At 44.3% G+C, this 27,880-nt stretch overlaps 1 protein-coding gene across 1 annotated transcript; it reads right to left on the reverse strand.

The window, feature by feature from the left end:
• On the reverse strand, window positions 1–27,758 carry LOC110532125 (intermembrane lipid transfer protein VPS13D). The gene is made up of 9 exons (XM_090185799.1): window positions 27,735–27,758; window positions 27,389–27,490; window positions 26,010–26,036; window positions 25,867–25,918; window positions 17,048–17,173; window positions 16,629–16,824; window positions 5,359–5,490; window positions 3,666–4,734; window positions 1–3,429 (listed from the first exon to the last, which is right to left on the reverse strand). The coding sequence occupies exons 1-7, from the start codon at window positions 27,756–27,758 to the stop codon at window positions 5,397–5,399; spliced, it is 621 nt and encodes a 206-aa protein (XP_090041925.1). The 3' UTR covers window positions 1–3,429; window positions 3,666–4,734; window positions 5,359–5,396.
• Window positions 27,759–27,880: the final 122 nt, after the last annotated feature.

The following is a 27,880-nucleotide window of genomic DNA, read 5'->3' on the forward strand; positions in this document are numbered from 1 at the left end:
TACCGTCAAACTCAAGGTTTATTTATAAACACACGGTAATGGAGGGAGCAGGAAAAGGGGCTGAGCTGGACCCAAGGAAAGAAACAATAAGTATTCAAAACACCCCTAAGCTAGACTAGCCTATTTTAACAACAGCTAACTAACTAACCAAAAAGACAGTGGGTGGTCCGCCCAGTTCTAACTACTGTATTTAACTAAGTTTACCTACGGGTAGTGTATGCCCATGGGCGACTTGTCTTGGTTTCCCCTTTTCCCACCAGCAAACACCATAAGCAAAAACAATACTCACAGGTGATGACAAAGTGCTATGGAGGTGCTCAAACAAAAGAGAGGTCTAAGACACAAAGCGAGTGAAACAGAGAGATCTACATACATGGCAATTACAGAGAGATTGAGCTCTAGAGCAAACAACTGATGGGGTTTTTAAACCAAGGGAAAGGAACTGTGATAGGGTAGGAAACAGGAGGAGGTGTGTCTTCTGATTGATGATTGATTGTTGACTGATTGGGGAGTGATGATTTTCACCTGTGAGGGGAGAAGGAGAGAAAGGAAACACACACAGGATACACACACAGACACAGGATACCTGTATCCGTAACATCAATGAATAGCATTCTCACATAGGTGTTCCTTTTGTCCAGGTAGGAAAGGGCAGTGTGGAGTGCAAGAGATTGCATCATCTGTGGATATGTTGGGGCTGTATGCAAATTGGAGTGGGTCTAGGGTTTCTGGGATGATGGTGTTGATGTGAGCCATGACCAGCCTTTCAAAGCACTTCATGGCTACTGACGTGAGTGCTACGGGTCAGTAGTCATTTAGGCAGGTTACGTTAGTGTTCTTGGGCACAGGCACTATGGTGGTCTGCTTAAAGCATGTTGGTATTACAGACTCAGACAGGCAGAGGTTGAAAATATCAGTGAAGACACTTGCCAGTTGGTTTGCGCATGCTCGGAGTACACAACCTGGTAATCCGTCTGGCCCTGCGGCCTTGTGAATGTTGACCTGTCTAAAGATCTTACTCACATCAGCTGCGGAGAGCGTGATCAAACAATCTTGATCGCAAAACAGTCCTCCTGTAGATTAGCATCTGCTTCATCTGACCACTTTTTTACTGATCTAGTCACGGGTGCTTCCTGCATTAATTTTTGCTTGTAAGCAAATGGAGGGCGAGGGAGAGCTTTGTATGAGTCTCTGTGTCTGCAGTATAGGTGGTCCAGAGTTATTTTTCCTCTTGTTGCACATTTAATGTTGATAGAAATTTTGTAAAACTGATGTAAGTTTCCCTGCATTAAAGTCCCAAGCTACTAGGAGCGCCGCCTCTGGGTGAGTGTTTTCTTGTTTGCTTATGGCGTAATACAGCTCATTCAATGCTGTCTTAGTGCCAACCTCTGACTGAGGTGGTATGTAAACAGCTACGTAGAGTACAGATGAGAACTCTCTCGGTAGGTAGTGTGGTCTACAGCTTATCATAATATAGTCTACCTCAGGCGAGCAATAGCTCGAGACTTCTTTAGATATAGTGCACCAGCTGTTATTTACAAAAATACATAGTCCGCCGCCCCTTGTCTTACGAGACACCGCTGTTCTATTCTGTCGGTACATCGTATAACCAGACAGCAGCTGTATGTTGATATTGTCAACGTTCAGCCACGACCCCGTGAAGCATAAGATGTTACAGTGTTTAATGTCCCGTTGGTAGTGTTTATCTTCCACATAACTCAATTTTATTGTCCAAAGATTGCACATTTGCTAGCAGAATTGAGGGAAGTCGGGGTTTATTCGATCGCCTTCGAATTCTCAGAAGGCAGCCCCTCTTTCTCTGCCTCCTCTTCACACAGATCACGGGGGTCGGGGTCTGTTCTCGAGGGAGCCGTATATCCTCCGCTTCGGGCTCGTCAGAGTCGTGAAAGAAGAAGAAGGATTTTGCTAGTCCGTGGTGAGTCATCGCAGTTCTGATGTCTAGAAGTTATTTTCGGTCATAAGAGACGGTAGCGGCAACATTATGTACAAAATAAGTACAAAAATAAGTTACAAACACTGCAGATAAACGAACAAAAAAACACAATTGGTTGGTGGCACGTAAATCATCTGCCTTCTGCTCCAGCACCATCTTACATTCATCATATTGTGCTCTAAAAATACATTAGTCATTAAAACACCCGTTTGCCAAAAAAAAAGTACTGTTAAAATTGTGTGCTTCTTGGGATATCGGCCCCTCTAAGTCTAAACTATGTTGCGCTACTGAAGCGGTGCAGCGGTGGCCAATCCGGACCCGATTATTTCCTCACCTGAGTAGCCTAATTTCACTGCCAAAGGGAATACCTGACAGCTTGAAAGACATTTTGGACACTACAGTGAAAATGGTTAACTTTGTTAAAGCAAGGCCCCTGAACTCTCGTGTATTTTATGCATTTTGCAATGATATGGGCAGCGACCATGTAACGCTTTTACAACATACAGAAGTGCGCTGATTATCAAGGGGCAAAGTATAGACACGTTTTTTTTAAGAGATGAGCTCAAAGTTTTCTTTAACTGAGCATAATTTTCACTTGTCTGACCGCTTGCATGATGACGTGCCTCCAGTCCACTTACTGATATCTGAAATTACGACAAGCGGTTCTGTGAAAATTGAATTTAAATCAGAAGCCACAGCCAGATTTCTGGACTCGATCAGAGTTTCTTGCCTTGGCAAATCGCGCTGTTAAGACACTGATGCCCTTTGCAACCCCCTACCTATGTGAGAGTGTATTCTCGGCCCTCACTAACATGAAAACTACATACAGGCACAGGCTGTTTTGGAAATTCTTTAAGACTGAGACTCTCTCCAATATAACCCAACAGAGTTATGTGCATCCGTTCAAGCACACCCTTCTCACTAACCTGTGGTGAGTTATTCACAATTTCTGATGAACAAATAAGGTTTTGTATGTAAGATGGTTACATAAAGAGCAAAATTATTGATTATTATATTATTATTTGTGCCCTGGTCCTATAAGAGCTCTTTGTCACTTCCCACGGGCCAGGTTGTGGCAAAACTCACACTCATTCTTATGTTTAAGAAATGTATCGTATGGTGTGTGGCAGGCTTACAATGATGGCAAAAACATTTGAGAGTGCACTGACCCTGGTGCTAGAGGGTACACAGTTGGAGGTTGAATATTCGAAGGGGTACGGGACTATAAAAAGTTTGGGAACCACTGCCCTAGTGGATCATATCTTCAGACGTTATCGCAACCAATTAAAGACGACCATACTTTAGTGGGCAGAAACAGGAAGAATATGTGTATGTGCCACTCTTTACATGAGTCATTTATGAGTGCAATATAATGCAGTCTTCAGTCTCATAAGTTGCTGCTCATAGTAAAGTCTCTTGGCATAGTTGGTTTCTTGAGAGATTTTCACAGCAAGATTCTCGCTCTTCACATGAACCTATGAGGAGGTTAGGGAAAATGAGACTGATTTAGCATTGTGGCAACCTATGAAAATCCTTAGCAATATTAGCAAAGTAAATACTTTTGTTTCTGAGGGAAAAAGTAAAACAAATACATAATTCTTGGACATTATAGGCTAGAATGTGCATAAATAAATGAAATAATAATGAATTATGGTCTTAATAATTGTATTAACACTACAGAAGAGTTCTTATAGGGTTGTGGAAGCCTTACCATAGGCTTCTGTTGGGAAGGGCATGGCTACGCCACTGCTGGTGCTGAGCACGCATCCTGAGTACAGGTGGGGGCTGAGCACGCATCCTTGAGGATCAGCGAAGTGGAGGTGTTTTTTCCTACCTTCACCACCTGGGAGCAGCCTGTCAGGAAGTCCAGGACGCAGTTGCACAGGGCAGGGTTCAGACCCAGGGCCTCGAGCTTAATGATGAGCTTGGAGAGTACTATGGTGTTGAATTCTGAGCTATAGTCAATGAACAACATTCTTACATAGGAATTCCTCTTGTTCAGATGAGAGAGGGCAGTGTGTAGTGCGATGGCGATTGCATCGTCTGTGGATCCATTTGGGTGGTAAGAAAATTGAAGTGGGTCTAGGGTGTCAGGTAAGGTAGAGGTGATATTACCCTTGACAATAAAAACTAAAATAAAACATTTAACTAGCCAAGTCAATGAAGAATACATTCTTATTTACAATGACGGCCTATCCTGGACGACGCTGGGCGAGTTGTGCGCCGCCCTATGGGACTCCCAATCACGTTCCGGATGTGATACAGCCTGTATTTGAAGCAGGGACTGTAGTGACGCCACTTGCACTGAGATACAGTGCCTTACACCGCTGACCCACTCGGGAGTCCTTAATGCTCTTCATTATGACAGGAGTGCTACGAGGCGATTGTCAATTCGTTCAGTTACCTTGGCTTTCTTGGGTACAGGAACAATGGTGGACTTCTGGAAGCAAGTAGGGACAACAGACTGGAATAGGGAGAGATTGAATATGTCCGTAAACACTCCTGCCAGCTGGTCTGCGCATGCTCTGAGGACACGGCTAGGGATGCCGTCTGGGCCGGCAGCCTTGCGAAGGTTAACACGTGTAAATGTCTTACTGACGTCGGCCACAGAGAAGGAGAGCCCACAGTCCTTGGTAGCGGGCCGTGTCGGTGGCACTGTGTTATCATCAAAGCGGGCGAAGAAAGGTGTTTAGCTTGTCTGGAAGCAAGACGTCTGTGTCCGCGACGTGTCTGGTTTTCCCTTTGTCGTCCGTGACTGTCTGTAGACCCTGCCACATACCCTAGCACAGATGCATGAGCCGTGTAAAATACATGCACACACATGCTAACGTAAACAAACATGGTGTGAGCAGCAGTCCCATTGGAAGAGTGAAGTGTGGGCCAGAAAGCCCAGAGGCTGAGCTGAGCATTTGGCTGGTTAACACCTCTAGGGTCAGAGGTAAGGGGCTAGAGACAGGGTTCTGCTGGCTCTCTGGATTTATTAGCCTGTGAGGTGACAAATGCTCTCAGGCCCAGCAGAGATACTGGATACAGGCTAGTGCCCCGTCTGTGCCAGGGATTTCATGTCTCTTTCTCACTCTAGAAATACTAAATATGTATTAATGAACTTAAACGTACATTTCATTCGAAATATAACTAAACTTTTTTCCATGTGACGCAATATTAATCAGAGATGGCTATTTCTCCAAACCTTCAGCTGTCTTTTTCAAACACCTTCAGCAGGCTTTTATTCCAGCCCATCACTAACCCACCTGACTCATCAACTCATCGTGGTCTAAATGAAATACTATGATGAATCAAGTGTGTTAGAGCTGGGCTGGAAACAAAATCCTGCACACACTGGCCACTGTGACTGGCCAGATAGTGGCTTAACTCTGGGAGCTCAGAGCAGGAGTGTGACTCACAACTCAGAGTGGATGTTGTCAGTGAGGTGGAAGAGCTGCTACTGTCCGTCGGCTTGGGTGGAGGAGGAGCGGGCCTGCAGGCCCTGGGGTCCCTTACAGCAGCGCGGCTTCCTCACCCGCAGCACTCTCAACCTTCAACACAGGATGGGAACACAGAGCATCGTCAGCAGTGGTCAGTGTAGCTGCTAAATACAGAGGATCAATATAAGAAAAGCTCAGCATAGCAGCTTTAACCAAATACACAGCATCAACATAACAGCTTAGCACAGCAGCGTTACATAGCAGTCAAATACAGAGTATCAATATGTTAGGTCAACATGGCAGCTCAACACAGTGCGTAAGGTGGTATATAGAGCACTAGTTGAGACTGATTCCGACTGGAAAGGACCTGTGAGGCTGTTGAGAGGTGAAGAGGTCACACAGTGCCTTAGTGCCAGCCGGCCGGTGCCAGGCCCAGGTCTGGTCTCACTTCCCCTTCAGACGACCCCCTCCCCCCCTCATCACCCCCTTTTTTTCCTGGCTGCCAGAGTCAGCCCAGGCCCGGCTGGAATTCCCACATCTGGCTTGAATCTTCCCGGGCTGCAGTCTTTTGATTAGGGACCAATGGGGCTCAGTGAATTTACAAAGACGGCACTGTGCTGCTCTGCTCTACTGGGCTGGGCTGCGGGGGTTTGCTTTTCTTGGGGCGAGACAGGTTCCAGGATGTCTGCAGCTGGAGCCGCTGCTAAGGTGGAATGGGAGCTTGTGGGAAGGCTGGGCGCCGGGAACCAGGGGGCTGTAGGGCTCCTCTGGCTGGCTGGCTGGGTAGGTAGGTGGGTGTGTGTGGACAAAGAGACGGCGAGAGGCGCCGGCCGATGTCAGCCACAGGTGAAAAATTGGGGGGAAAAACCACAGCTCAACAGCTTCATATCAGTGTGAATAGCTTAGGACAAGCCAGGTCGACTAGAATGGCAGTGTAGCTTTGGTTCAGGCTCAGGGGCCTGGAGGAGGACCAGCCTGCAGCCAGGAGTTCAGGCCCTAGCCCAGCACAAAAACACACACTAACCAACTCCAGCCGTTTTCCTCCAGGAGACAGCACTGCCCAGTCTCCCACATTGCCCCTGGCCATAGGCACTTCATGTAGTTCAGAGAGGATCGGATGGATAATTCATGCATATGCAATATGCTAATAACTCCACTATGCCATCTAGAAGGCTGGGTGGAATTTGTGCTGTATTAGTTACACACTTCTCCCATTCTCTCAAGTGCCTAGGAGGCTAGGGTTATTGGTGGGATTGGGCAGAAAGAAGTGTGGTCTGGGCAAGATGAACACTGAACAGCATTAGGCTCAAGTGTGTTTTGTTATGGCATGCATGGTAGAGAGGTATAGTTGGTTAAAAGACAATATACACTACCGTTCAAAAGTTTGGGGCCACTTAGAAATGTCCTCGTTTTTGAAAGAAAAGCAATTTTTTTGTCCATTAAAATAACATCAAATTGATCAGAAATACAGTGTAGACATTGGGCTAGGCGTGCCGCTAGCGCTCCACCTCGACAACATCCGGTGAAATTGCAGAGCCCGAAATTCAAAATTCGTAATATTAAACATTCATGAAAATACGAGTGTCTTACATCGTTTAAAAGCTTAACTTCTTGTTAACCTCAAAGCTAGGGGGCACTATTTTTATGTTTGGAAAAATAATGTTCCCAAAGTAAACGGCCTATTTCTCAGGACCAGATGCTAGAATATGCATAACATTGACAGATTAGGATAGAAAACACTCGAAAGTTTCCAAAACTGTCAAAATATTGTCTGTGAGTATAACAGAACTGATATTGCAGGCGAAACCCTGAGGAAAATCCTTTTCCTATCGCTTCCTCAAGGTGTCAGTCTTTAGACATAGTTTCAGGCTTTTATTTTGAAAAATGAGCGAGAAAGACAACATCGCGTCATTGTATGGCCGGGTGCCAGCAGCGTTTTGCTTGGAGCAACAGAGTTTGGGCAGCCATTGCCTTTCCCTCTCCTACTGAGAAAGAGAGTTGCGGTTGATATATTAGCGATTATATATTTTAAAAACAACCTGAGGATTGATTATAAAAAACGTTGACATGTTTGTGGACATTACGGATACTATTTGGAATTTGTCTGCGTTGTCGTGACCACTCTTTCCTGTGGATTTCTGAACATAACGCGCCAAACAAACGGAGGTATTTTGGATATTAAAAATAATCTTTATGGAACAAAAGGAACATTTATTGTGTAACTGGAAGTCTCGTGAGTGAAAACATCCGAAGATCATCAAAGGTAAACATTTAATTTGATTGCTTTTCGTGACCAAGCTACTTGATGCTAGGTGTACATAATGTTTTGTCGAGCGATTGATAAACTTACACAAATGCTTGGATTGCTTTCGCTGTAAAGCATATTTTCAAAATCTGACACAACAGGTGTATTAACAAAAGGCTAAGCTGTGTTTTGCTATATTGCACTTGTGATTTCATGAATATAAATATTTTTAGTAATATTATTTGAAAGTGGCGCTATGCAATTCAGCGGTTGTTGATGACAATTATCCCGCTAAAGGGATGGGTAGCAGCAAGAAGTGAATCCAGCCGCTTTGTCAGATTTCAAAAAGACTTTACGGTGAAAGGACAGCGCCCCGCGTACAAAAGCATTACAAACATTTTCCTAACAAGCAGAGGCGTCACGAAAGTCAGAAATAGTGATAAAATAAATCACTTACCTTTGAAGATCTTCCTCTGTTTACAATCCCAAGGGTCCCAGCTACATAACAAATGGTCATTTTGTTCGATAAAGTCCTTCTTAAAGTCCCAGAAAAGTAAGTTTAGTTGGCGCGCTTGATTCATTAATCCACCGGTTTCCCTCATTCAAAATGCATACAAATGAATCCCAAAGGTTACCAATAAACTTTGCCCAAACAAGTCAAACATCGTTTCTAATCAATCCTCAGGTACCCTAATATGTAAATAAACAATACAATTTAAGAGTAGTATGTTCATTCCCGGAGATAAATAACGAAGCGCACGCCCTCATCCACGTGCGCCACAATACTACAGCCAAAATGGGAGCCACCTCGAAAACCTTCAAATTCTAGCTCATTTTTCAAAAAACAAGCCTGAAACTCTACTGGAAGCCTGCAATCTGAAATCTGGGAGGTATTCCATTGATTTTCCCATAGACAGCCATTACAGTGAGTGGTGAGCTCAAAAATAAAAATTCTGGGTGGATTCTCCTCTGGTTTTTGCCTGCCATATCAGTTATGTTATACTCACAGACATTATTTTAACAGTTTTGGAAACTTGAGTGTTTTCTATTTCTATTATATGCATATCCTAGCTTCTGGGCCTGAGTAACAGGCAGTTTACACCTCAGTCATCCAAACAGGCAGTTGGGCACCTCAGTCATCCAAACTTCCGAATACTGCCCGCTATCCCTAAGAAGTTATAAATGTTGTAAATGACTATTGTAGCTGGAAACAGCTGATTTTTTATGTAATATCTACATAGGTGTACAGAGGCCCATTATCAGCAACCATCACTCCTGTGTTCCAATGCCACGTTGTGTTAGCTAATCCAAGTTTTTAATTGGCTAATTGCCTTTTCATTAGAAAACCCTTTTGCAATTATGTTAGCACAGCTGAAAACGGTTGTTTAAATAAAGAAGCAATAAAAATGGCCTTCTTTAGACTAGTTAAGTATCTGGAGCATCAGCATTTGTGGGTTCAATTACAGGCTCAAAATGGCCAGGAACAGACTTTCTTCTGAAACTCGTCAGTATATTCTTGTTCTGAGAAATGAACGCTATTCCATGTGAGAAATTGCCAAGAAACTGAAGATCTCGTACAATGCTGTGTACTACTCCCTTCACAGAACAGCGCAAACTGGCTCTAAACAGAATAGAAAGAGGAGTGGGAGGCCCCGGTGCACAACTGAGCAATAGGACAAGTACATTAGACTGTCTAGTTTGAGAAACAGACTCCTCAAGACCTCAACTGGCAGCTTCATTAAATAGTACCCGCAAAACACCAGTCTCAACATCAACAGTGAAGAGGCGAGTCCGGGATGTTCTTTTGCCCATCTTAATCTTTTATTTTTATTGGCCAGTCTGAGATATGGCTTTTTCTCTGCAACTCTGAATTGAATTGCACGTACCCCTAGGGGAATACCTGGTCTAGAAGATACAGAAGTGTATAACTTGCAATGCTGGTGGAATAACCCCCATCCTCTTAGAGATGTGGAATGGTGATCATGCTAAAACACATTCCGTACCAGTGTGTAGATGGCTTGTGGCGAGACACCTCATTAGCATGTCTGTCTGGTATTTCTTACGCAGGGTTGACAAAATAAAACAATTCCTCTCCTCTCACTTTCCATCCCTGTGGTTTCACTGTCAAATCTCTGCCGTTGTCATGCTCATTTTCAATGTTGGGATAGAAAGAGAATAGGTGAACTTGTGTTTGCTTTGTGCATACTGTAGATTTTGCCCTGGTTCAGTTGAATAGATTGAATAAGTGTCTAAATCTGATGCCATGACTCTGGACATTGGATAATAAATGAATAACATCTCTAACAGATCACCAACAACGCTACCTAGGTCAATTATGACTGTATATAGTTCCCATTTGTGGGTTTTGAAAATGTGGGTCTAATGTTCTGTTTCTCCTCATTGCAGTGTAGTGTATTTGTAGTGAAGGAATGTCTGGGACTGGGTTGACAGTGTGCTGAGGGGGTGTGAGGAGTGCTTCTCTCCCCCTTTGTTTGGGAATTGTAATTGAGCTGGCTCTAGAGGGCTGCCAGGACCGAGGGAAGGGGAGTGTGAGTGAGTGAGTGAGAGAGTGAGAGTGTGTGTGTGTGTGTGTGTGTGTGTGTGGGGGGGGGGGGGGGGGTTCATGAGCAGGGCAGGAGAGCAGGGGAGCGCAGATCATCCAACAACTTCTGCTTCTCATTGACTTGTTTGTTTCCTGGTGTGTGTGTGTTCCTGGAGACGTGGTCTGAGCAGTCATACAGAGGGTAAAGGGAGAGAGCTTCATGTACTGCGGGCTGTCTAAGTGTTTTTCCGGACTGCCTATGTCCAACCGGTGAAAATGAAGTACAAATCTATATACTTTTGGGGGGACGTTTTCAGTGTAAACTTAAATGACAAACCAGATATAAAGTATGTAGAAAAGAGAATGGAGCTTATATATATATGTATATTTTTTTAAATAAGACCATCTATTAGAACTAACAATCAACGAAATAAAAGCTAGACAGTCAGGGAAAATCTATAATTTCAAAAATGATGCATTCAGGAGTATTTTTGTCATGTCATGCACCGGGCCCTCGTTGATTTTGTTATAAAATGTTTGAGTCCCTCATAGCATAAGCCATGGAAATTAGCCATTGAAATTAGATTTAAAACTGCACACTTTTCTCTCCGCCACATGAAGAAATGTGTAGAATTGCAGGAAATTTGCTTTGAAACAGCAAAGAAAATTCACTGCGGCCAACAGGAGGGCCTCTAAAATCCCACGCCAATGGCCACAGTGAAGAAGGTTATGTGATGAGAAACTCAACTACAGTAGGGAGAACTGTCTGTAAACTCCCCATCATTCCCTTAGATAATTTCACAGCTTTTCTTCTGTACGCGATGGTATCACATCAATATCACTGCTTGATTAATAGGCATGGTAGTGTCGGGGGGAGCATATGTGTGTGTGAGACTATGCAAGTCTGTTGGTATGTGCAAGTGAGAGTGTAAGTATAAATGTGTGTGTGAAAACGTAAGTGTGTGTGTGTTTAGTCTCTACCTGTGTGAGTGTGTTATGAGTGGGTGTGATAGAGTGGTCAGAGTGTCCTTTGTGACCCATGATTCTAGCACATTCTCTCGGGTGAACTCTGGCTGAACTCGTGGACACACTGTGGCAGGCACGCTTCAGATTCCCCCTCCCTCATCCCCCCCTTTCTCTCCTCTCTACTCCTGTCCTTTCCCTCTCTTCTCCCATACCTCCCCTCCTCTCCTGAATAGCGCCTCGCTAGTACAGAAACAGTTCATCTGCAGGTCTCTTCGCTTTCCCTGTACACACACACACACACACACACCCGCGTCACTAATCAACCCCTCACATGCGAGCACACACACCTCCCACACACACAGAAATGCAGACACAGAAACACACACACCCTTTCATAGTCAACAAGCCTATACATGCACGTGTCCCCCCCCCTCCCCACACACCTCCCACAGAGACACGCATGAGTGCCATCTGTTATCTTTACCATTCAAAGTACACAAATAGTACCGTCTGCCTGGCCTGCCTAATGTATACACACACTGTACGCAAATGCTGAACAAAAGGCTTGAACTCCCAGACCGCCTGTGTAATATGACCTGCCTGTGGCTTTAAAACCAGTGAGAGCTGGAAATTGAGGGCAGAGAAAGGCTCCACTGTAACAGTGCTGAGCCCACTCAGTAGATGTCACACTGTGTGTATGTGTGAGTTAAAGAGAGTGGCTGTGAGGACCGTTACCTGCCCTGCCGCGCCGCTATAGAGTCTAATTGGGGGAGAGGCTTGACCCAGCGTCGAGCCAGCCGACCCCTTTAAAAACAGCAGGTGGCATTTACAAGCACATCTGGTGGATTTAGTTGGTGCGCACACACAGCAGTATGTGTGAATTTTGGTCTCCAAGCAGAGCTTTATATTGCAGCCTCTCACAGCACAAGGGGGTCTCGGAGAGGTCACACAAAATCCTGAAGAAATAGATGAAACCCTGCACCAATCGCAAGATTCAAACCCTTTCTATGTCGAATTTAACAATTGCTCGACCCTTAGCGGGGCATCTTACAACCGGATGCATCTGGTTTTCAGGGGAAAGGAAAAGAGAGCCTGTGACGCGACTTCCACTTTTGGACGTTAACAAGGCGACACTCCATCGTAACTCCTCTTCCACATTTGCTTGACTGGTTGAACAGTACAGAAGAGAACCTCAACTGACAGTATTGTTTTCTTGTCAGGACCAGAAAGAAAGAAACGCCGGCTACGTTTGGTCAGGGTTTCCCAAACTCAGTCCTGGGCCCCCCCTGGGTGCACGATTAGTTTTTTTGCCTTAGCACTACACAGCTGATTCAAATACATAACTCATCATCAGCTTTGATTATTTGAATCAGCTGTGTAGTGCTCGGGAGGGGGGGGTGGGGGGTGGGGGGGGGGGGGGGGGGGGGGTTGAGATTGATGTTTAGATTGATGGGGGGTTCCAGAGGAGTTTGGCCCCTTGGGTTATATAATTTTTGCCAAACTACCTATATTTTGGTGGCCTCTGATACATTCTAAATGGCTTGATTCCATCGAAAATGCACAGCGAAATGAATTAATACCTTATAAAAATGTACCTCCCAGATTGGAAAATTCATTGCGGTATTGTGGGAGAAGGTTACACCTCCTTCTGGAAAGGTTACCCTCCTGGTGGACAACATCGGCACGGTGTGGGAATGGCAATTAAGAACATACTCCTACCAAGCCTCACTGAAACACCTGTTGGAATATGTGAAAGACTCATATCTCTCCGTATCCCCCTAGCCAAGATGTGTTATGCTACTCTTCTCAGTGCATATCAATCAAATTCAATCTATCAAATGTATTTATAACACCCTTCTTACATCAGCTGATGTCACAAAGTGCTGTACAGAAACCCAGCCTAAAACCCCAAACAGCAAGCAATGCAGGTGTAGAAGCACACACCAACGTTACCATCTGAAAATGAGGCAAAGGACTGCTTCTACCAGTCACTAGATGAGGCCCTTCACCGCATCCCCAGGAATTACAAGATCTTTCTGCTGGGTGACTTCAACACTAGGGTGGGACAGAACAACAGGATATGGAGTGGAGTGCTGAGTAGGTATGGAGTTGGCCAGGTCAATGAGATTGTGATGCGCACTATGTTAGCAATCTCATTGTCACTAAACCTTGTTCCAATGGAAGAACAAATATAAATCATCATGGATGCACCCATACTCCAAACACCGGCACCTGATTGACTACGTCATAGTGAGACGTTCTGACACTAATGACGTCCTGCTGACATGTGCCACCCGGCACAGCCGGAAGAGGACTGGCCACCCCACATAGCCTGGTTCCTCTCTAGGTTTTTTCCTAGGTTTTGGCCTTTCTAGGGAGTTTGTCCTAGCCACCGTGCTTCTACACCCGCATTGCTTGCTGTTTGGGGTTTTAGGCTGGGTTTCTGTACAGCACTTTGAGATATCAGCTGATGTACGAAGGGCTATATAAATACATTTTATTTGATTTGAGATCGTCCCCCAACAGTGGCAGGAAGCAAACATTGTCACCATCTATAAGAACAAGGGTGACAAGTCCATCTGCAGCAACAGCCAGGAGATATGCCTTCTGTTTTTTTCCAGCAAGGTCCTGGCCAAGGTGATGCTACACAGGCTGGTGAGCAACATCACAGAGAAACTGCTGGCAGAGTCACAATGCGGCTTCAGAAAGAACAGGAGTAAGGCAACTCCAGGTGAAGTGCCGTGAACAACATCAGGACCTCTCCAAGGCCTTCAACACTGTGAGCAGGGAACTACTATGGGTCATTCTACTAACATTTGCCTGTCCAGACAAATTTGTCAACATCCTTTGCCAGTTCCATGATGGCTTGGGTGGCTATAGGAGGGCCCTTTGAAGTAAGCGTCGGTGTGAGGCAGGGGTGTGTGAAGGCACCGGTACTCTAAGATCTTCCTCCTATGTGTCACCCAGCTTCTCCACAAGGATCTTGAGGACAGCAGTGGTGTTGCGGTGGACTTCACGCTGGATGGAAACCTATTCAACATCAGGAGGCTCCAAGCAACCACCAAGGTTTTGACGGAGCGGGTTCTTGAGTTGCAGTATGCTGATGACTGTGCTCTTGTTACCCACACTCCGGAAGACCTTCAGTCCATCCTTGTAGAGGCTGTGAGGGTCTATAGCAAGATGGGCCTGTCTATCAACACCAGCAAGACAGAGGTGGAAGTCTTCCACGCACCATGCCGGTCTTCACCATTGAACACAAATCAATGGCAATAGTTCCGTCCTTCAAATACCTGGGCAGCAACAACCTCGAAATTCAAAATAGCATCAAGCAAGCATCAGCTTCCTTCGGGAAACTCAGATGCAGGGTCTTCCAAAACAGGGATCTCAACCTTCCCACCAAAGTCACTGTCTATCAAGCTGTCTGCATCCCCACACTTTACAGTTGTGAAGCAATTCCACATAAGATGCCTGCAGCGCATCCTGGGAATCACCTGGTGCAACCCTGTGCTAATCACCTGGTGCAATACTTGCTAAGACAACCTGCAAGAGTATGGAGGCCATGGTCACCCAACACCAACTGTGCTGGCTTGGGCATGTCATTAGAATATCTAAGGAGCACTTGCCGCGGAAGATCCTGTATGGCCAGCTACATCTTGCCCGGCGGTCTGTAGGCGGGCAGATGAAGCACTACAAGGACCAGCTAAAAATGTTGCTGAAGAAGTGCAACATCGAACCCACAGACCTGGAGGATGCTGCTGCCAACCGTTCCACCTGGCGGCAGCTCTACCAGAGCGGTGTACAGAGGTGGGAAGAGGAGAGGAGCACAAAGAGACAGCAAAAACAGCTCAGGAGACATGCAACCATGCCTGCCCCCGCCACCACAGACTGCATATAAAGTCAGTGGATCTCGGATTGGACTCTACAGTCACCAACAAATTCACTGTTAACTCAGGATTGGAAGTCATCATCAAATACGATGGACTATCATAAGCAAGAAGGATTTGACTTTACAATTTACATTTGTGAAGTTATATGAATTCAGTGCATTGTTAGTAATTTTGGTTATCGTCTAGGCCTAGGACTATATGATCCAGACTATTTTCGAAGTGAAAGAACATTAAAGCCTTAACATTTAACCTGCCTTCTCTTGAAATGTAAATCTTATTTGCAGTTTTACTGCAAGATATGAATTGCCACAATTATGTTTTTCTTCAAATTATGTACAGTACCAGTCGAAAGTTTGGACACACCTACTCATTCCAGGGTTTTTCTTAATTTTTTACAATTTCTACATTGCAGAATAATAGTGAAGATGTCAAAACTATGAAATAACACATATGGAATCATGTGTTATTGCCTGTTCGATGGTTCATCTGAGGGCATAGCGGGATTTCTTATAAGCATCCGGATTAGTGTCCCGCTCCTTGAAAGCAGCAGCTCTAGCCTTTAGCTCTGTGAGGATGTTGCCTTTAATCCATGGCTTCTGGTTGGGATATGTACGTACGGTCAAAGTGGGGACGACATTGTTGTTGATGAAGCCGGTGACTGAGGTGGTACACTCCTCAATGCCATTGGATGAATCCCGGAACATATTCCAGTCTGTGCTAGCAAAACAGTCCTGCTAGCAAAAAATTGTCTGTCCTCGGTTGCAATACTCACTACCGAGTTCAAAACTGCCTCTGGAAGTAACTTCAGCACAAGAACTGTTCGTCAAGAGCTTCATGAAATGGGTTTCCATGGCTGAGCAGCCGCACAGAAGCCTAAGATCACCATTTGCAATGCCAAGCGTCGGCGTGGAGTGGTGTAGTGTAAAGTGGAGTGGTGTAAAGCTCACCGCCATTGGACTCTGGAGCAGTGGAAACGCGTTCTCTGGAGTGATGAATTACGCTTCACCATCTGGCAATCCGACGGAAAAATCTGGGTTTAGAGGTAGCCAGGAGAACGCTACCTGCCCGAATGCATACTGCCAACTGTAAAGTTTGGTGGAGGGGGAATAATGATTCTGATGCTGTTTTTCATGGTTTGGGCTAGGCCCCTTAGTTCCAGTGAAGGGAAATCTTAACACTACAGCATACACTGACATTCTAGACGATTCTGTGCTTCCAACTTTGTGGCAACAGTTTGGGGAAGGCTCTTTCCTGTTTCAGCATGACAATGCACCAATGCACAAAGTGAGGTCCATACAGAAAGTATTTGTCAAGATTGTTGTGGAAGACCTTGACTGGCCTGCACAGAACCCTGGCCTCAACCCCATTGAACACCTTTGGGATTAATTGAAACGCAGACTGCGAGCCAGGCCTAATCGCCCAACATCAGTTGCCGACCTCACTAATGCCCCTGCGGCTGAATGGAAGTCCCATGGAATTCCCCTCAGCAACATCTAGTGGAAACCCTTCCCAGCTGACTGGATGCTGTTATAGCAGCAAAGGGGCGTCTGAATCTGCCTCATTATAAGGATGTTTTAATGACATATGTTGTCTCCCTGGGTTTAAGCACCTGTGGTTACTGAGGCTGGACATGTCTCGCGCCGTCTGTGCTGGCTCCGAGTCAAAGTCCAGGGCTACAGCCACCGGCTTGGTTACCATACCAACCAGGCCTTTCCCCAAGCCTGAGAACAAGCCACTGACCCTTCCCTCGGTCTTCACCCCCTCCACTGTGGACGTGATGACACTGGTCAAAATGTTGATGATACCTGTGGAACACCAGAGAAGAACCAGGTGTGACTCCTCGCAAACAGCACAATGGGACTCTGATCAGCACTACACATTCTGACAGATTATAGATCCACTGTGACTATCTGATGTTAGATTAATAAAATGCAAGTCCCATATTAAAGTGAAATACGAGCTACAGTCAGTGTTGGTATTACTACATTATTATCAGTAGCACTACATTATTACTGTAATAGTAAATACCATGAGCCAATCCATGATTCCAGGCCACCAGATGCTCTCCGCTGGTGGCTCCCTGGTAACGAATGTACTCTTGTTTGCTCTGATGTCGGTTGTTGATGGTCTTGCTCCACCCATCCGACAAGGTCCCTGCAAGAAGATATACTTACTAGAATGACTCTTTCTCACCTGTTGTGTTGAAAGAGGTCCGGAAGAGGCAGAGAGATACAGTAGGTGGTGATGACGGGTGCAGGAATAGCTATCCTCGTTGTCAATGTTGTGTTGAAAGAATGAGACATAGTTCTTTATAAACAGCTCGGGTTTATTAGCTACAACTCTAACATACTCATGTTTGTTAGCTAGCATAACAACAACTGTTTAGCTAAAGTATGGTGGCCCTTCAAGATAACACTACGGAGAAGGAACAAACTCACAGGGTAGGCTATATAGAAAGCATTACAGCACACTTCATTTCAAGCTTGTATTGCAATATTATATTGCAGTATTTGGAAATAGTCTTGGAAAATGCAGCATCAAGTCTATGTATCACCTCTTAGAAAAGGTGTATCTCAGGGCTCAGTTTGGAACCCCCTTCTTTTTTTCTATATTCATAAAGGATTTAAAGGTAGTCAAAATATGTACCTTTTATCACTGCAGTCTAATCTGATTCAGGTTGACCACACAGTACAGCTCGTTGCGCCCATGCACTAGGTAGCCTGCCATTAGACCAGTGCAGCCCTCACACAGGGCACTCTGGCTGAGTGTGTACTTTGGCTGGCCATTCCAGTCTGCACAGACTCAGCCTTGCAGTGGAATGATGAATGGCTCTCATTTATCTCAGTCAAATACCTTTCAATTCACACAGGCATGATGGCTCTCTCGTTTTCAAACTTATAAAAATACTAACTCAACAAGACAAATAAGCCATCCAACAAAACCAGATGTGCAACTTTGATGGGGGTGGGGAGCCACAAAAATTTCTTAATTCATCATGAGGGGCCGCAGTTTCTCTGCGAGAAAACGCAGTTGTAAGTAAAAGATTTTAGCAGCACCCTTGACAGCAGAGTAAATTGTTTTGGTTTTAGACTTCATTTTGTGCAATTCTACACATTTCGCCATGGGGAGTAGAGAAAATGTTGCAGTTTTAAAGCAAGTTTGCTGTAATTCTACACATTTTGCCATGGGGCAAATAGGAACATTTGCTGTTTTACAGCCAATTTCCTGCAATTTTACAAATTATGCCATAGGGTGGAGAGAAATGTTTGCAGTTCTTAAATACATGAGTGAGCTGGACTAACAAAATCAATAGTGGCGCCCGGCCGGTAATTAGACCATGATTACTAAATTTAGATAGTCGCGCGTCCAGCTAACTTACCAATCTAAAAAATGTTAGCTGACATGGGATAATTGAGTGACTATCAGTGACTGACATAACAAGAGAAAAACTGCTAATGCATAACCAAATTTCCAAATTGTACCTGGTATATTCTACTATTCTAACTTGCAACAGTAAGTTGAGACCTCAACTGAGCTAAAAGGCCGCATCCAGTTGCCCATCTCTGATCTAACTCATACTGAAAATGTCAACAATTTATTTCTAAAGATGGGGAGGGATCGATACAGTAGAGTATAGCAATATTATTTTTGACAATATTATATTGATAATATGACTTCAACTATCGATAAATAAATTCTATTTAGTTAACGTTTGCTAGCGTTAGTCGGCCATACCTGTTCCAAAACTATTTTTTTTCTCTTTCCATAGCTTGTTCTCCATCTTCTATTTGTTTGGAACATCGAATCGCAATAAAATCTCAGTTTTGAATCGCAATACATAGAATAGCAATACATATAGAATCGCAATAGATATCGTATTGTCACCTAAGTATCGAGATAATATTGTATTGTGAGGTCCCTGAAAATTCCAAGCCCTATTTCTTTCCTTGTCAAATAATGACCAAAAGACTTGACACTGTTTACCAGTGATCCCTGAGATGTGCTGCTGGTGAGTGGCAATATTATAAGACAGTAAAAATGAGTGTCACATATGAGTGCCCAAGCTCACAGAGTGAAACATTTCTACAGTAGCTGTGGGGATCTCATCCCCACAGCTTAATTAGAGAGACATGGGGGAGACAGATAGAGAGAGAAGAGAACTGATTTTACACAGCGCCTGCCTCATCCATCTGGCCAATACATCAGCGAGTCATTTGTCAGCTGGAGTGGAGTGGAATGAAGTGCCTTCCCACCCCCGTCTTCCCCCAGCGCTGACCTGTCTCTGCCCAGCCAGGCTCCCCTCCTCCCCTATTCCCCCTTCCACCCAGCAGGTGCCTGATGGAAGTGGGTTTGTGTTACAGGCAGTGTGAGGGAGCTCCCTAGAGGAGGCTGGGTTCTGTGTAAACACACCCGGGCCCTCCGCCGCGCCGCATTGCGCTCTGCAGCCAGCGCCAGGCCTGAACTTGGGATGACCCCACCGAGCAAAGTCCCCGGCGAGTTCATTGGAAGGCCAGCGCCAACTTTCTCCTCCTCCTCTCTTATCTTCCCACTCTTTGTGAAACTAAACAAATACACTTACCAGACCTGTGTCCTAGGGGAGTGAGAAGATGAAGGATGCTTTCAAGTTTACATCCCCCCTTACTATGCTGAAGGAGCACAGTACACACACACACACACACATAATGTGAAACTGGGGCTGTTGGTGAGGGTTGATAAAGGAACGTTTTGGGGGCTTTCAGAGATTACATGAACCGCGTTTACACTGCATTTAGTCCAGGGCTAAGAGTCTCATTAGTCCTGGCCTAAGGGAGCTTTTAGCACAGGGCTTAGAGAGTGTTCACACTTGCAGATTCTAAAATGGGTTAGCACCAACCTTAGCCCAGGTCTAGCTAGCCCTGCTCTGGAGTAGGGTTAGCACCGACTTTTCAGGGCTAGCCAATCACAAAGTTCCATCAATATCTAATTTGAATATTCTACTCCAGAAAAGTGACCGTTGGTTTCAGTTAGACCTGCTTGTGTGAACACAAGCTAAGATAGTCCCAGGCTTTGACTGGCCCTGGGATAAGGATATCCCGGGGCTAAGGACAATGCAGTGTGAAAAGGCCTATGGCGTGTCAGTCACTACGTGGGTGACGCCTCAATCACACCGACAGCGTCATTGCATTTTAGTACACCAGAAGTACATTCGTGGCCAATGGAACGCTGCGTTTGCCTCGCAGCATTGCGCTGCAGAAGCAGATGCAGCGTGTTCTGTGTGGTGCATACGTTGGATTTATCGAACGTATTTATCAAACTGTATACTTGACAGAAATGGTGGCAGAAGGTGAATGTTGAACTTTTGTTGCACACATATCCAGATAAGGCTGCATACCATTTTGTGCAATGATGTCGTTGGTGTGATCAAGGCGTGAAGGTTCACCAGGTGAAACGAGACCAGCAGGAAACAGGGGAAATATTCAGTGGTGTTTTACATGAGGTGTAGGTGACCTGCTGCAACATGACACTTGCACACCGACATTTTCTTGGACCGAGTTCAATTCGCACCTTTCTGACATTTTGCTGTCATAATAATTTTAACTCTCAACTCTCAATAAAAAAAACAGTATAAATGTTCTCAATGTACACTAGGTATGTATGTGGAACGGGTCAAATAGACCTATAGTTCTCAGTAGCAGGTCTGCAACCCGGGCCAGGGAAAGAGTTGACCTATATATATATATATATATATATATATATAGATAGATATACACTGCTCAAAAAAATAAAGGGAACCCTTAAACACCACAATGTAACTCCAAGTCAATCACACTTCTGTGAAATCAAACTGTCCACTTAGGAAGCAACACTGATTGACAATAAATTTCACATGCTGTTGTGCAAATGGAATAGACAACAGGTGGAAATTATAGGCAATTAGCAAGACACCCCCAATAAAGGAGTGGTTCTGCAGGAGTGGTTCTGTGCTTACAGCCCAACACCGTGCAGGACGTTTGGCATTTGCCAGAGAACACCAAGATTGGCAAATTCGCCACTGGCGCCCTGTGCTCTTCACAGATGAAAGCAGGTTCACACTGAGCACATGTGACAGAGTCTGGAGACGCCGTGGAGAACGTTCTGCTGCCTGCAACATCCTCCAGCATGACCGGTTTGGCGGTGGGTCAGTCATGGTGTGGGGTGGCATTTCTTTGGGGGGGCCACACAACCCTCCATGTGCTCGCCAGAGGTAGCCTGACTGCCATTAGGTACCGAGATGAGATCCTCAGACCCCTTGTGAGACCATATGCTGGTGCGGTTGGCCCTGGGTTCCTCCTAATGCAAGACAATGCTAGACCTCATGTGGCTAGAGTGTGTCAGCAGTCCCTGCAAGAGGAAGGCATTGATGCTATGGACTGGCCCGCCCGTTCCCCAGACCTGAATCCAATTGAGCACATCTGGGACATCATGTCTCGCTCCATCCACCAACACCACATTGCACCACAGACTGTCCAGGAGTTGGCAGATGCTTTAGTCCAAGTCTGGGAGGAGATCCCTCAGGAGACCATCCGCCACCTCATCAGGAGCATGCCCAGGCGTTGTAGGGAGGTCATACAGGCACGTGGAGGCCACACACACTACTGAGCCTAATTTGGACTTGTTTTAAGGACATTACATCAAAGTTGGATCAGCCTGTAGTGTGGTTTTCCACCTTAATTTTGAGTGTGACTCCAAATCCAGACCTCCATGGGTTGATAAATTTGATTTCCATTGATAATTTTTGTGTGATTTTGTTGTCAGCACATTCAACTATGTAAAGAAAAAAGGTATTTAATAAGAATATTTCATTCATTCAGATCTAGGATGTGTTATTTTAGTGTTCCCTTTATTTTTTTAAGCAGTGTATATATATCCATAAAGAAAGGAGTTAAACCATCAAGTGGGAATGAAGAAGCAGTAAGGCCAATGGTTCATGGCTGTCAATGCCTTGCTCACCCAACATAAACTATATGATGATAATGCCAGAAGTGAGAAATGATGCATAATTAGATGACTGGTTTAACATCATTTTTAGGAGGCAGGCTTTTTATTTAATTTTATTCGAAGCCGGACACTCTGTGTGTGTGTGTGTGTGTGTGCGCAAGCACAGGGGCTCCTACTTTGTTTGTATTCAGCAAACAGAGTGAGTGGTTACAAGGGAAACCATTTTGATTGGAAGAAAGACTTTGCTAAAAACACTTCTTTCAGAGGGAGGACTATGTCAAGTCAGTGGGGGAGAAAAAGTAATCCTTGATTTTAAGGAAAGCAAACATTGCAAGACACTGCCAAGAGAGTAGCTGTGATGAAACCTTTATCAGTGTAGTTACAAAGTTACAACCAGTCAACAGAATTGGAATAGAAGTGTAATATGAAACGTTGCCTTAATATGAAACGTTGTAGTGTAAGGATCTCACAGCCACAATGTGTGTGTGTTCCCAAGCATAGACTGACACAGTGATTCCATTTTCTATACGCAACAGCAAGTTAGTTGCAGAGCTGAAATCTGGTCCAGGAGGCGAGCGGTGTGTGTGTGTGTGGTGTTGGGGCCTGGTGCCATGGGCTGGTCATGGGCTAGGAAAGGGGCTGTGTGACCGGGTTTACTGGCTGTCTGACACTTATGACATCAATACCGCGGGACAAATCAGAGTAAATTGCCGTGCAGTGAGAGTGGACACAGAGCACAGAGAGAGGGGGAGGGAGGAGAGAGAGAGCTGACTGAAACTAAGCTGGTTGACACAGTTTGGCAGGGTGGAGTGTGGGGGTCTGTCTCTTTCAGGGGCCTGCTGAGAGCTGGCTTAGGGGAGCAAAAAAGACTGGGGCAGCATGCCTGGGTTCTGGACTGGGTGGGTCAATACATTGTTCTAAAACGAGAATGAGTCTTTTAGCTTGGAACAGTGCCTCCCAGGACATGTCTCATTGTAATGTAGACCAACTAATTGCTGTTCAGGGGCAGAATGCCCACAGGGTTGGGGCATTACACTGGTCTTTGGAAGGTACATAAAAAAAAATTAAAAGCCTTTCGCAAACTAGCACTCACACATGACTCTTTTCCCCCTTACTAGCTCGGACGTTGCTAATTAATTTGCTACTTTGAGGAAAAATGTCCTTGCTTACGACTGTGATATGTGGTTGTCTCACCTAGCTATCTTAAGATGAATGCACTAACTGTAAGTTGTTCTAGGTAAGAGCATCCGCTAAATTACTTATATCTAAATGTAAAACATATAGAACATCTACTGAGCTGTTATAAAATCGACATTAAACTCTGTATACCCAGTAGTATCCTTTAAATATACCAACTGTACATTATTTTCCTTTATTCCCCCCCTTAAGATGTTTTCAATGCCAATCAATGAGTTGGTCAGCCCTAGAATCAGCTAGTAGTTATATCAGGTATCAGGTCGTTATACAACTGTAATGCTCCTGACCTTTGTGCTGTTCCTTGTTCTTTCCTGGAAACCACATAACATTTAGAGACATACACACTGATCCATCAAAGCAAGCAGAGGCCAATTTTCATGAAGTGATTGAAAAGCCTCAGCGCACAGAACAACTCGTGAGTGTGTGTGAGTGTCACGTCAATGGAGAGGAGACCTTAGCCCTGCCTCATTTCAGCTTAGTAGTATTGAAACTGCGACACCTACTGTCATTTTATAATGCAAACATTATACAAACATAAACAAGGGAACAAGGGTTGGGCGATATCAACCTTTGTCCTATCGTGACTATGTACCCATAAAACATTGTGATATACGATGATATAGCCCCTATAAAACGTACATTCTTATTGTTTTTGAAAGTCACAACAACTTTAGGATAACACCTTCATATATAATATTTGGGAAATAAGCTACTGTTCATAACTTGAACTTATCTTAAAGCTTTTAGGAGGATAGGTTATTGGCCATTTGGTATTCAACCTCGAAAGGAGGGATTTTCCCGGCCGGAATGGATAATTTGTTTCTTAATAAACTTAAACTAGATTTTTCTATAGGCTATCGATATTGTTTGTTCTCTCATTATCAGTCCTCTGGCGACCTTACGTTTTTAGGCTTCAAATAACTCTTTGAGATAGAACACTGTTCAACTCATTGTTTGATCGGGAGAAAGCCATGCATATAACAATTAGGCGTAGCCTTCAGGTCATACTCAGTCTATCGAATGGAGAGAGAAACAGCGAGACACAGCGTAATTAAGGAGGACTACTACGTCATGTAATGGTGCCGGAGGAGATGGCTTCCGTTTTACCAATTGTGCTATTTTGTGTGGGGTTTATTTCTCGCATTGTTTAACTTATTTTGTACATAATGTCTCTGCCACCATCACTTATGACAGAAAATAGCATCTGGATATCAGAACAGCAATTACTCACCTCAAACTAGATAAAGATTTTTTTCCTTTAAATCAGTCGGACACAAAGGATTTACTGCTGATACCGAACCAGGCCCAAATCCCAGTTATTCGCATGAAGAGACCCCGATACAGAAGACACAGGCCCGGGTGCCTTGTGAGAATTTGTAGGCGAGCGGGTAACCTGCCTCTACCATCCATCCTTGGGCAAACGTGTAATCATTGGAGAATAAACTGGATGAGCTCTGTTTAAGACTATCCTATAGTACCAACGGGTCATTAAAAACTGTAATATCTTATGTTTCACCAAGTCGTGGCTGAACGACGACATTAATAATATACAGTTGGCTGGGTTTTCCGTGCATCGGCCAGGCAGAACAGCTGCCTCCAGTAAGACGAGGGGAGGTGGTCTGTGTCTATTTGTCAATAACAGCTGGTGAGCAAAATCTAATATTAAGGATGTCTCAAGGTTTTGCTCGCTTGAGGTAGAGTATCTCATGATAAGCTGTAGACCACACTATGTACCAAGAGAGTTTTAATCTATATTTTTCAGAGCTGTCTATTTGCCACCATAAACCGATGCTGGCACTAAGACCGCACTCAAACTGTATAAGGCCATAAGCAAACAAGAAAATGTTAATCCAGAGGTGGCGCTTCCAGAGGCTGGGGACTTTAATGCAGGGAAACACACAGAGACGTGTACAAAGCTCTCCTTCTCCCTCCACTTGTGGTATTGAGAGATAAACATGGTAATGCGTTCACTGTTTGCACATAAAGGATGAATGTTCCTACATGACAGAGTGCTTGCTTTCTTATCCTACTGATCTTGTGTCCTTTCTGTCATCCTGTGTACCCTGTTCATTGCTGCTCGCACTTACAGTACCAGTCAAACGTGTGGACAGACCTACTCATTCAAGGGTTTTTCTTTATTTTTTACAACTTTGAAATAACACATATGGACTCATATAGCAACCAAAAAAAGTGTGAAACAAATTCAAATATATTTTAGATTCTTCAAAGTGGCCACCCTTTGCCTTGATGACATCTTTGCACACTCTTGGCATTCTCTCAATCAGATTCATGAGGTAGTCACCTGGAATGCATTTCAATTAACAGGTGTGCCTTGTTAAAAGTTAATTTGTGGAATTTCTTTCCTTCTTATTGCATTTGAGCCAATCAGTTGTGTTGTGACAAGGTAGTATACAGAAAATAGCCCTATTTGGTAAAAGACCAAGTCCATATTATGACAAGAACAGCTCAAATAAGTTTTGATGTCTTCACTATTATTCTACAATGTAGGAAATAGTAAAAAATAAAGAAAAACCCTTGAATAAGTAGGTGTGTCCAAACTTTTGACTGGTACTGTATATTTGTAATTCAATTCACTGTGAGTGTGTGTGGGACCATGCACATGAATGCATGTATATGTTTTTTCGGGGTGTATGTGTGCGTGTTCTGCCTGTAAGGAGGGATAGAGTAAGTACCGGTCTTGTTGAAGAGCCAGTAAGGCGCTAAGATGAGGATCTTGAGCGCCTCCTGTGATGTGGATGGTGAGACAGAACAAGCGTTTGTTGGCGTTGTATAGCACCACAGTTCTGGGTACCAGGGGGAATAAGCAGCTCCTTACACACAGGGAAGTTCTCCGGCAGGCCACCTAGTAGGAGAAGGAGGGGGGCACAGACATGGTCAGGGTGAAAACATTTGGAGTAGGCTGTATAGAACAATGGAAAACATCTAGTGTGTGATTTCAGGCTCTAGGCAACAAATTATGATAACGGAACAAGGGGGTGAATACTTTTTCAAGGCCCTATATATATTATTATACGTTAATGAACAAAAATATAAATGCAAGATGAAGATTTCACTGATTTTCCCTAATCTATGGATTTCACATGACTGAGCAAGGGTGCAGCGATGGGGGTGCCAGGCCCACCCACTGGAGAGCCAGGCACAGACAATCAGAGTTTTTCCCCATAAAAGGGATTTATTACAGAGAGAAATACTCCTCAGCACCCCTCCAGCGCCCCTCAGACGATCCCGCAGGTGAAGAAACCGGATGTGGAGGTCCTGGACTGGCGTGGTTACACATGGTTTGTGGTTGTGAGGCCAGTTGGATGTACTGCCAAATTCTATAAAACGATGTTGGAGGCAGCTTATGGTAGAGAAATTAACATTCTATTATCTGGCAAGAGCTCTGGTGGACATTCCTGAAGTTAGCATGCCAAATGCACACTCCCTCAAAACTTGAGACATCTGTGGCATTGTGTTCTGTGACAAAACTGCACATTTTAAAGTGGCCTTTTATTGCCCCCCCAGCACAAGGTGCACCTGTGTAATGTTAATGCTGTTTAATCAGTTTATTGATATGCCACACCTGTCAGGTGGATGGATTATCATGGCAAAGAAGAAATGCTCACTTACAGGGATGTGCACAACATTTGAGAGAAATAAGCTTTTGTGCGTATGGAACATTTCTGGGATTTTTTTGTTTCAGCTCATAAAACATGGGACCAACACTTTACATAGTGCGTTTATATTTTTGTTCCGTGTATATATTACATTTATGCTGCATTTCCTCTATAGGATTTTTGACCAATCCTTTAAACCTCCAAGGCCCACAAACGCCCAGGGCCTTGGCACCGGTGAACCTATATTATATGGCTATGATATATTATTAATTCCATTGAGATTCTTAAAACCTGTTGTAAGTACCCTTCCCGTGTCCGGGATCGTTGTCATCATCTGACACTAATTAGCATAATGCAACGGACATAAACATTACTAGAAAATATTCCTATTCAGGAAATCACAAGTGAAATATATTGAAACACAGCTTAGCCTTTTGTTAATCACCCTGTCATCTCAGATTTTGAAAATATGCTTTACAGCCAAAGCAAGACAAGCATTTGTGTAAGTTTATCGATAGCCTAGCATAGCATTATGTCCAGCTAGCAGTAGGCAATTTGGTCACGAAAATCAGAAAAGCAATCAAATTAAATAGTTTACCTTTGATGAGCTTCGGATGTTTTCACTCACGAGACTCCCAGTTAGATAGCAAGTGAACAGAAAAGTGAAAATTATGGTCAGTAAAGAAAATTTTAAGCTCGTCTCTCAATTCAAAAAACGTGTCTATACTTTTCCCCTTGATAATTAGCGCACTTCCGTATGCTGTAAAAGCGTTACATGGTCGCTGCCGATATCATATCATTGCTTTAACAAAGTTAACCATCTTCACTGTAGTGTCCAAAACGTCTTTCAAGCTGACAGGCATTCCCTTGGCAGCAAGAGCCCCTCGGTGGATGCTGCAGTGTACCCAAGTGCCAATGGGAGCAACTGCTTGCACGCGCGTTACCACTCCACTATGTCTCCCAGTCATGGTTTTTGCGCCATCAGTACAGATACCAACACATCTTGACCACATGTCCATTTGATGTCGCAAAGCTGTCCAGTACTTAAAAAATATCCTCTCCTGTTGTCCTGGTTTCCAGTGGTTTGCTT

Source organism: Oncorhynchus mykiss, chromosome 9, assembly GCF_057628025.1.
Source record: "Oncorhynchus mykiss isolate SJ-2025 chromosome 9, ASM5762802v1, whole genome shotgun sequence".
NCBI classification, from domain to species: Eukaryota; Metazoa; Chordata; class Actinopteri; order Salmoniformes; family Salmonidae; genus Oncorhynchus; species Oncorhynchus mykiss.